The sequence below is a fragment of the Plasmopara halstedii genome (assembly GCF_900000015.1).
Source record: "Plasmopara halstedii genome assembly, contig: Scaffold_323, whole genome shotgun sequence".
NCBI lineage: Eukaryota > Oomycota > Peronosporomycetes > Peronosporales > Peronosporaceae > Plasmopara > Plasmopara halstedii.
This window is the reverse complement of record NW_020187244.1, coordinates 1092210-1102800: the sequence shown is the minus strand read 5'-3', so window position 1 is coordinate 1102800 and position 10591 is coordinate 1092210. Positions and strand designations below refer to the sequence as shown.

The following is a 10591-nucleotide window of genomic DNA, read 5'->3' as shown; positions in this document are numbered from 1 at the left end:
CCCGCTGACGCCGCCATCCCATGGCTCAGGGCTTGGTGGGGGGAATAGCCGAACGGCTGGCTGATGTCAGTCCCCTCACCGTGCGTAATCAAGTCGATGACTCTCTGTCTACCAAACTGAGTACGCTCGCGATGCGATGGCTGAAAGCCAAGGCATGCAGAAGGAATATGCAGACGGAAGAGGTAGAGGAAATGTAAAAACTTTGAGGTCGGAGAGCTGAGTTTATTAATTGCGAAAAACCTTCCTACACGAGCAATATTTGCTGTCTTTAAGATGAAGCTCCGTCCACGGTTTATCGGACCTTTCACGGTTGTGGTTAAGCGGGGGCTTGCGTATACGCTAAACCTCCCGAAACGGATGCGCACTCACCCGTACCGGGATCCGGCGAAAGTTAACGCGGAATTGTTGGTGACGGAGCGGCACCCGCCAGCGCTCGACCACCCAGAAGCTGGACCAGCAACTGCTTTTGAACACGGAGTGCAACAATCTTCATCTCCAACTGCGCCAAGCACTCCACCTTTGCATGAAGCGGCGCATTCCTCTGCTCAACGGCTAGGAGACGCTCTGACAAAACGCGATAGTCCTCAACGTGAGGCAGCCGGTGCACAACATGCTCCAAGCTCTCTTGGCCTTCAGCGCAGCGGTATGCGATCCCAGCATGACGCTCAGCGGAGTCCCGATCGCGACAGACCTCGTACCTAAGAGCTCGAAGAGCATCGCGAGTTACCGGACGGCGTTCGACCCAGTCGTTATCGCCCGCTGCCGCTTCTTCTCGACGAGAATGATGGTGCCCGCTGTCACGTGGAACGTATTGTGGGTCGACGTCGTCGCCAGGGTCAAACACAGTATCTTGTGAGGTGGCGGGGATACCCCGACTTTGAGAACTCGTGGGAGTTTGGAGTGCCACTTCGGCTGGACTGCCGAGACGCGACTCGTGAACGCTTTTGATAAATGGATCATGATGCTTTGCGTCGTTGTACACCCCGCGCTTCTCGGCAATAGCCAGTAAAGCCGCGGGGCCATGAGCTGAGCTTAAGTAATGATCCTGAGCTGCTGTGATCGCATCCTCACCCGTGTGAAACACCACAAAGGTTGTGGGAGTGTGAGGGCTCATTTCCATACGTCGCAGGGCGACAATCCGAAGGAAGCCGGCGACACGCCTTGAGTTTGGCAAACTCTAACCAAAGATGGCGTTCCACGCGCGCGTACACCTCCTTCTGGCTAAATTGAAAGTTTTATGGCGAGAGAAGTTTCTGGTGCCGCTACATCCATCGCTCAGAGGTTCTTTGTCATCTGCAGCGGTTTTGCCAGGGGCGAGCACAACAGTAATCGTCCGCATCGCGGATACAGGAGCGTCTCCTCTTTAAGCACGAAGTCAACTGCGCGACGTCTTCATCGAGTTTCTTGAGGAATCAGGAAATGAGCTCGAAGAGCTTTTTTTTCGTCAAGCTCAGCTTGTGTAGTGGCCGGGGGCTCGACCACGAAGACGCCCAACGATCGCGTGATCGTGTCCTTCGCTTCTACAGCGGAATCCGCTGAGTGGAAGCCGTATTCCACACGAAGTTTGATGACCGACCGTAGATACGCGCGCATGAGAGCCGCTTTGCGGGCAGCATCCAGCTGCTGTTTCTTCGAGGTGATTGGTAATAATACCACGTCCCCCGGAAGTCGATGCTTCGGGGAACGGACACGGCGTCCGTTAGGTCCAAGCACGGTCCACTGGGGCGCCTCGCTCTCTTGTTTTTCCCATCCTGGAAAAGAAGTATCCGACTCATAGTCGACTTACTCCAAATCTCCGAAAGGGCAATCCTTCGCCCGTGGCGAACGCGATGCGTCGTCCGAAGTTGCACCGCGTGCAGGAGACGAAGAAGGACTCTGCCCGCGGGCGTTCTCAGAAAAAGTGAGGCTGGGTGTCTTCCGTATTCTCGAAACAGGATTTACTGTGCAGACAAATGGAAGAAGGTCCTGGTGATGTTGTGGTGTCTTAGACAAGCGAGCCTCGTTCGAGGCGACAGTTGAATGCGAACTGTAGGTATGGGGGGAGTGTAACGGGATATCATGTCCCCGGTATGAAGGGTGTGGGCTACAAAAGATGAAGTGGCCACACAATGGTGTGGCTACACTTAAACAAGAAGTCAGTACATGGCTGGAACAGCCAATAATTATGCATTTAATTCGGATTTGCTATATAGATAGGAAAACCTATAATTTGAATATAGGCGGCTTTGCCGTATATAACACCGATAAATTCTGCTTACATTTTAAGCGGAAGAGTTCATTAGCATTGGGTTAAGGTTGTAGTTACTCATGGAGTAAGCGGATTGCGATCCGCTACACTCGTACTGGTTTAAGTATAGAAGAAGGTCACCGACCAAAACCAAGCTTCATATAAGCTTGACGTCAGAGTCTGATGTCCCAGACGTGGACCGCAGCTACGAGAATCGCTTGTAGTGTTGCCGCTAGCAACACTGCAACGTGAAAACAATTGAGCGACTTTGAAAGTGGAAGAGCGCTCAATTTGGACAAATTGAGGCATTGTAGCAGCGTTGCTATACGATAACAGATCGCTGCGAGAGCTTATCGAACCTTGTTGCATGGCAGAACTCGAAACTCGACGTTCTGACTGATGGTTCAACCCAATCCTCGGCTTTGGAGCCCCGCTTTAAAGTGCAGTTTTAACAAGTTCATGATAAACTTTTTTGACTCCAGAAGGACGAGAAATCTCGTTAGATGGCTCATGAACACCTGTTGTGCTCTGTTGAGGAGGGAGGCTTTGTTCTCGAGGCACTCCGTGGTGAGTACCATTATTGCCTTCAAGCGGTGGAATCAATTAAGGAGCATTCCTTTGATGCCCTTCAGCGCTTGTACGCCGAGAAGAATCTCCAGAGTGAAGAGTTGCTCTTCGTTGACAAATAGAAAATTTCAATCATCAGCTCGATCATTTACCGAAGGTAGAGTAGGGTCGGCAGATCCACTCGGGAGATACGACTTTAGCTTACCCACATCAAATGTAGGATGTAGGCGCATGCGTGTAGAAATGGCTAATGTATACGCCTCACCATTGCATTACAACACCTTGCACAATCCAATGAATCTTGTAAAATGTTTCTGCTTCCTAAGTTGGACATTGCATGTTCAGGCAGATTTGTCATGCTAAGTAGTACAAGATTAATGAGCTTATTTACCTCCTTATTCTTCCTTCCGCTCTTATCTCCTTTTTAGATCCTGAGCTTTCGCAATTGCGTCTCGAGCAAACCGAACAATGGCTTGTCTCTCCGCAATAAAGTCATCGACGTGTTGTCCTCACGGCTTGTCATGTCGCCTACAGGTCTCATTGAGGCAGAATTTGCTTTTAGCTTTCTGACAGCATTTGGGTCTGACTTTGGCTCTATAGCCATAGTTCCTTTCCCACTTAAGTTAGATCCCACGCCCATGGTGGCAGGTGCTCTAGGATGTTTACCATACTTCACATATAATGGCGAATGACCTGTCGAGATATGCGTGGAGCTGTTCAACGCAAGCTCTTCAAAAGGGGGAAATTCACTCAAATCTTTGAACGATGGAGCGTAACTACGCCGTACGTCCTCCACGATTCGATTCACATGCTCTGTCTGACCGTCCGTTTTAGGTTCTGCCGCTGTTGACATGTACAGTTTGGTGCTCAATAGTCCCAACAGTGCACGCCAAAATTTCGACATGAAATGGATGTCACGGTCCGAAACGATCTCAACAGGTAGGTCATGCAGACGGGAAACAACGTCTACAAGTACTTAGCTGTCTTCTCGGCAGAGATCTTGTCAGAAAGCGGATGAATCATCTTGCTGAATCGGACCACTAACACAAGGATGTCACTGCGTCCATGTGTACCACGCGGAAGTCCAAATGTAAAGTCCATAATCTTAGACTTTCAGCTGTCAATTAGTACTGCCGACGACCGAAGTGGGACCTGAGTGGAACCCGATACTTTTACTCTCTGTCAAATCTCACATTTCCCCTCACATACTTGCGCACCCACTTATACTTGTGGCCAATAGTAATCCCGGGAAAGACTGAGAAACGGTATCTTACGTCTGAGATGGCCACCCGAAGGGTGCCACTGCGTCCATTTGTACCACGTGGGAGCCCAAATGTGAAGCCCATAATCTTAGACTTCCAGCTGTCAGTTAGTACTGCCAACGACCGAAGTGAGACATGAGTGGAACCCGATAGCTTTGCTCTCCGACAAATCTCACAACCCCCTCACATACTTGCGCACCCACTTATACTAAGGTGGCCAATAGTAATCCCGGAAAAGACAGAGAAACGGTATCTCACGCCCGAGATGGCCACCCGAAGGGCTGTCATGGTACTCATACAAGAGAGGATGACGCAAACCTTCGTCTTTAAACCAACAACTCTTGCTGTTACCCCGGGTTCAGCCGCATAGTAAAAAATCTGTCCTTTACTCCAAGACGGTGAACACGCGATCTTGTGCGAGACGGAAGACCTTGTAGTGCGTTGCCGGAAGGGTCATTGAAATACTTCAATAAGTCCTGATATGTCACATCGGACATGTAGCTTCTGACAATCTCTTCGCGCCATGTAGTTGGAGCTCGCACTCTGATCGTCTGAACATTATCGCATTGTCGACAAGACTCATGCATGTTTTCGTTTCTGGACTTTGGATCATAGTCCGGACTTCTTGGCAATGAATCGGCTAAGGTGTTCGTCTCGCCTGGCTTGTAGTGTACAACAGAGTTGGACTCTGCAAAAAAGGAATACCATCTAGCCATTTTCTTGCGACAAATGAGGAGTCTTTATTGCCGTACTCATCGAAGCACGATCTGTATAGATTGTAAAGCGATCATCTCCAATCAAGTACACACGGAAATTAAGCAAAGCATACTTCATTGCTAGAAGCTCTTTGTCATGAACTGGATAATCCCTTTCCGCGGGCCAGTGCTGTCGCGACTGGTACGAAACAACTCGCTCGTAGCCCTCATCATCGTGTTGCATCAACGCAAAACTTGCTGACATAATATCTTGCATTACAGACCACATGAAAAGACTTATCGTGATTTGCAATCGCAGGAACAGGAGCTTCTTTCAAGCTCTTCTTCACTTCGGCAAATACCGCCAGGTGATCGTTCGACCTTTCCTCTCGACATTCTTCTATAAAGGTCGTTAGGGGTGTGACCCGATACATAATTGCGCGTGTCTTTGTGCAAATAAATGATTGGCTGTGCCAAACAATGAGAAACAGCAATGAAATGGTTGGGCTTTGCCATCACTTTATCCGGATCTACATGAACGCCAGATTTGCCCACAAAGCAGCTGGGGACGGGAATTTCAGGCGCAAAGAACTTGCTTTTTTCAGGTTAGCGAAGAGCTTATTTCCCCGCATAATTTGAAAGACTTAACGAAGATGGTCAAGATGAACATTGACATCAGACTGCACATTCGTTTCTTAGTATGAGAGTATATAGTCAATGTAACTCGGTGTAAACTCTTTCGCTGGACGAAGAAGATTCGTGACCATTCCGTTAAAAGTCGCTGAAGCGTTTTTCAGACCTTGTGGCATCACTAATTATTCCTGAAGCATACCGCTGGGAGTACTGACTACAGTTAGTGATATATCATTCTTGCTCATTTGTAACTAATAAATATCATCTTTCAGATCGATCGCACTGAAAACAGTACTACCAACCATTGCATCAAGGATCATATCCTTGCGTGGAATCGGAGGCTGGGTAAGTATGGTCGCATTGTTCAATTTATTGAAAGCGTGACCAATGCGCCAACCGGCTATGGCTTTCTTCACACAGAAGGTCAGGCTGCAATGCAGAAGCTTGCTCTCACGCACATGACAAGCCTTCTGTCGATGCACAAATAACTCGTGAAAAATGCTCTGACTTGTTTTATAGCAATGGCCACTGCCGTGTGATACAATACTTCGTACCAGGAAGTATGTCAATTTCATGACGAATGACTCTGTCAGATTGTAATTCGTCCGGCACCTTGTCTGTGAATATATCAGCACCATACACGGGTTTGTCCTTGGAATAGTGCTACGACTGCTCATCAAACCTTTCTTTTCGTGTCTCCTCTTAAAATACTTTCGACTTCATCGTCGATAGTTTCTTCGACGATTACACATATTTGCGAAAGTCTGTCTTTTGCGAGGAGACGCTTCAGCGTTTTCTTGTTCATCAACGGCAAGAAAAACAATTAATTTTATTGTAATTAAAGAATTTTTGATCGTCATGTGATGGATAACATCGACGTTACCTTCTTCGTTTATCGCCACAACATTTACAAACTCTTTTGAAGTGTCTCGTCTTTGAGCACATCTTACATCAATACAAAATGTACCTTGATCAGGGGCATGCAAAACACTTGACGAAAAACTCTTTTTGGTGGCCTTCATTTTTTTCTCGTGGGATGGGTATTTGCTTCTAGTCACACTTTTCTTCATGCTACCATCGTTCGTGACATACACGTCGATAGCAAAGAAAACAGTACTTTTCTGGCGTCTGACTGCTCTATTTGTTTACTTTAGTCTCGTTGGGCTTGTTCTGTGAACAAAGGGGAGACCATCGCACACCACAATATCACTAGGGATATATGTGACTTCTTCAACATATGCCCATACTGTTTCAATCGTCGTCATGCAGCCCGAGATAGCGCTGCGCGACTTGTTGACAACGATCTTCATATCCATCCAGCCGATAACGCTTCAACAATGGCATGCCTAGGATGACACCAAATTTATTATCGAGGTCGAGTAGCATAAACTCGTCTTCACCGCGAAACACCTGAAACTTCATTGCCAAGCGAATGGCTTGCTTTGGCATCTTCATTTTTGATCCATTCGCTAGACGAATGATCATTTCTTCTTTCACATCGAGCAGGCCAACACCATGCTGAGTCATAACTTGCGCTCGAACAAAGTTGTTCGACGCACCAGTGTCAATAAAAGCTCGTAGTGGTTTTTCATAACCATCCAAAAAGACATTTTGGATAATCAAAGTCGCACTTTGCCTGACACTTCCATCACTCATAGTGGAAAATGAATGTGCATCATGCACGTTGGGGCCAGAGTTTGTGAATCCACAGCATTCACGTTATTCTTCTCGGGCCCAGTAGGAAGCCTCGCCCCTACTGGTCGTATCCGTATTTTGACACATGTGAGCGTTGAATCAACGACCTTTTTACCGTCCGCGGTTATCCAAACAAGCCCCCTGTGTCTGTTGCGGACATGGCAAAGACACTCTGCCGTTCCGAGCAATATGATTCGGCTTCCCACAACGGAAACACTTTCCATCGTTGTAAGAATGCTCAGTTCCAGGCGTTGAAATGTTCGAAATACCGACTGGCTCTGGACCATCTCATGTATTGGTCGACTGGCGCCCTTGCCTTGGTGCGAAGCCAATGAACTTGGCTTGCTTGATGCCGAACTCTACTTGCATCGCACGGTTGATGGGGCATCATCCAGCGTCTTGGAATACTCACGGAACAATTCCTTCTGAATTGGACCATCATTTTAGTCTGCCATAAACGTTACAACTTGCGCTGAAACGTCAATTGGCTCGTCGACAATGCTCGATATCACGTAGCGAACACACTGTGCATACGAGTGTAGGCCGTAATGACCTTGACAAAGCTTAAAGAACTCGTCACGGGCACGAAACTCACTCTGTGGTGGTTCGAACACCTTTTTTCTAGCTCGACTTTGATGTGTGTGTAGCGCAGAAAACAATTTATATCGGCTAAGCGCTTACCATACGCCCAATCCTTCGCACGACCCGCAAGGTTGGACATCGCGAACAACACTTGCTGCATGGGGTCTCGCAATTTGTCTGCAGTGATTGCTGCGTTCAACTCAACAAACCGAACCATCAAGAACTCGTTTTCCCCACCACGGTACAAATACACTTTCAGTTTTAGAGGCGTCATTCTGTACGAAGAAACAGTGGTTGCGACCTGCTTCCGTGATTCCATGATTTCATGATGTATGAAACTGACGACCGCGACTTCCGGTCATCCAGAGAAGACGATTGGGCTAAATTGACTAATTCAGTTACTCCGATGACTTCTCACATCCGCTCGAGTGCCATTCACTCATGTGCAGACAAATCAAGAAACGTCTCATTCGTCAGCACCTCAATTTGCGGTACTGATCGACCGAGTGATACCCTACCTCCTTCTATGTCGCTCAAACAAGGATAATGTGACAATTTGAACTGGAATGCGCAACGCGGTTATTAAGCGCGTCGTCATACCAAAATCGAGTGATGCTGAAAAGACCGCTCAAAGTGCTACCAGGTGAAGGAGGGTGCTGTACACAAACCGCTCCTCAAATACAACACATTCGCTTGTGCGACGAAGAAGCGATTCCAGACGCGGAGGTAGAAGAACAGTCCCGGCTTGGAGGGTAGTAGAACAACTTAATACCTTGTAGGTCAATTTGCAACTGATTCTAAAATGAATTTTGGTTCCTAATTTATTTCAAAACACCCCAAGGGAATCTACAGGTTTTACTAATAAAATCTTGGGCTCCCAACTTATACAAGATCTTAAGTGTATGGAGCTTGAACTTCGAGAAGCTTGAACTCAAACTTTTGTGGAAAGTATCCAGTAGAAGTGAATGGCTTACGCCATCCACTTTGGAAGACATAGACACGTTGGTCTCGTCACCAGTGCAGATCTTCAAGTAGAAACCAGCATTAAGTGTCATACAGAATGTTTGTGGCAAGATGTCATGTATGCATCCGGGAACACCATATTGTAAGTTTATGAGTTCCCACAATGCATACAGAAGGTACGAAGTTAACCTTCATGTAATGGCTAAGTGCAGCCCATTACACTATTGTGTCTTGTCTGCGAAAGTGAACCGTATCAAGGATCTCGATTGGTATCTTACCGATATTTTCACCGGATTCTGTCATAGAGAATTGTCGAAATTGAGAAATGTGTGCTAGATCATGGTCATACAGCCACGATAAAGCGTCGGTAAGCTCACAAAGCTAGCTCGATTTGTATTCGACGACAAATTTATATTTCGCGCGGTGCGACCACCAATCGACCACCCGTTGCGAGGAATGTGGCACATGAATGGCCATCCGCAAAGAAGTGCGGCCTATATCAACCACTAGTACAAAGGGGCACTCAGAACGTTTTTAGACCATACTCCATCGCAAGATTTTCCTTGTTTCGAACAAAGTGGCTCCTCTTGTGACCCTTTTTCTTGTGAGCGCTCCTCGTTACAAGTATTTTAGCGAGCAGCCAATGACATGGTTCGAAACGTCACACACAACGACAACATTTGTATCTGTCCGGCAAAGCCAGGGAAGGCGCTTGCTGCAAGCTCACCTTACACTGCGTGCCTTTTCAACAAATAACAAAGTGAATTCGTAAGTCCCGCGTACCTTGTACTGCGAAGGTAGTAAGTCAGTCTCAGCAAATGTCACGTGTATTTTTGGGGTAGGGTGCAGACGAAGCACTAATTGACCTTCTCAGACTCTGCACAGATTCCCTTGTTATCGACAAAGCAACCAAGTATTAGAATTTTATATGCTTCACAGACGCACAAGTCAATGCTGGCATATACATGTTTACTTATAATTTAGAATACATGACTTAACTCGTCAGCCGCTGCTATGGACAAACATATCCTGTGCTTGAGCGAACACACGTAAGAATCAATGCAACTGTATCATCAGGCAATTTTAAGTCATCACAGGCTGTGGCATCACTCGATAATATCAAAGCATACCTCTTGGAATGCTAAGTGCTGTGCGTGGCTCCGCATCCGGAAGTAGTAGCACCCATTTATTGGATTCGTAGAATGTATACTATACATTCGGACTTACTAGTTATTAAGAACTTTGCTGTCTGGGTGGCTCGATTCGGCTTGCTGTGTTCCTGAACTTGTCGCTAGTTTCCGTTCGGTAAATAACCACAATATGGGGGCGACGAAATTTGAGAGCTCGATTTTTGCAGCAACCTAACTTTTGCCTTCTCGGCACAGAGACTCATGAGGAAGAGATCGTTGAGGTGCTTCGTATGTAGCACTAAATCTACCTCGTGTCGATGCTTCTTATCCGGTCGAGGTTGAGCGTCTCGATGCCTGCGAGTCCCCTTTAGACCATCCTCGTCGATAAGGATACTATTAAGTCCTATGAGGTGTTGTTTTGATATTGTGGGCACCACGTTTACAATCTTTTGGTCTTGGATTCGGACAAACGCTAAAGAATTTCGAGCTCCTCGAGGTTTAGCATCTCTGATATCCCCGGACATGCACTTACACTTGGTCATCAGTGGCAACTTGGCATGTTGTTGTGGATGCAATCGCATCTTCCGACTTTCACCGTGTGTGAGTCAATTGTCTTAATCCAATTACCCGTGACATGGAGTTACTCAGGTCAAGTGCCAAGTAGGCTTGTTTTCGCCACTCAAACTTTATCGAGTCCTGTCCAGTGTTATCTTAGTAGCAACACCTTTGGCCTTCTACTCCACATTATGCGGAACACCTTCACCTGTGAGTTGCGGTGTATCAGTGATAATACTGAGAATGCAAACAAGCAACCCCAATCCGTTATAATCTTTGCGA

The 10591-nt window shown here is 47.0% G+C and overlaps 3 protein-coding genes across 3 annotated transcripts; all 3 read right to left on the bottom strand.

Annotated features, from left to right (window-relative positions):
• Positions 1 to 391: 391 nt before the first annotated feature.
• On the bottom strand, positions 392 to 1120 carry PHALS_08710 (uncharacterized protein; the record flags this gene model as incomplete). The annotated part of the gene is made up of 1 exon (XM_024724108.1): positions 392 to 1120. The coding sequence occupies one exon, from the start codon at positions 1118 to 1120 to the stop codon at positions 392 to 394; it is 729 nt and encodes a 242-aa protein (XP_024575018.1).
• A 5515-nt stretch (positions 1121 to 6635) lies between these two features.
• On the bottom strand, positions 6636 to 7040 carry PHALS_08709 (Aspartic peptidase domain; the record flags this gene model as incomplete). Its single annotated transcript, XM_024724107.1, has 1 exon — positions 6636 to 7040. One exon carries the CDS (start codon positions 7038 to 7040, stop codon positions 6636 to 6638), a length of 405 nt encoding a protein of 134 aa, XP_024575017.1.
• A 2875-nt stretch (positions 7041 to 9915) lies between these two features.
• PHALS_08708 (uncharacterized protein) lies at positions 9916 to 10335 on the bottom strand (the record flags this gene model as incomplete). Its single annotated transcript, XM_024724106.1, has 1 exon — positions 9916 to 10335. The coding sequence occupies one exon, from the start codon at positions 10333 to 10335 to the stop codon at positions 9916 to 9918; it is 420 nt and encodes a 139-aa protein (XP_024575016.1).
• Between the last annotated feature and the right edge of the window lie 256 nt (positions 10336 to 10591).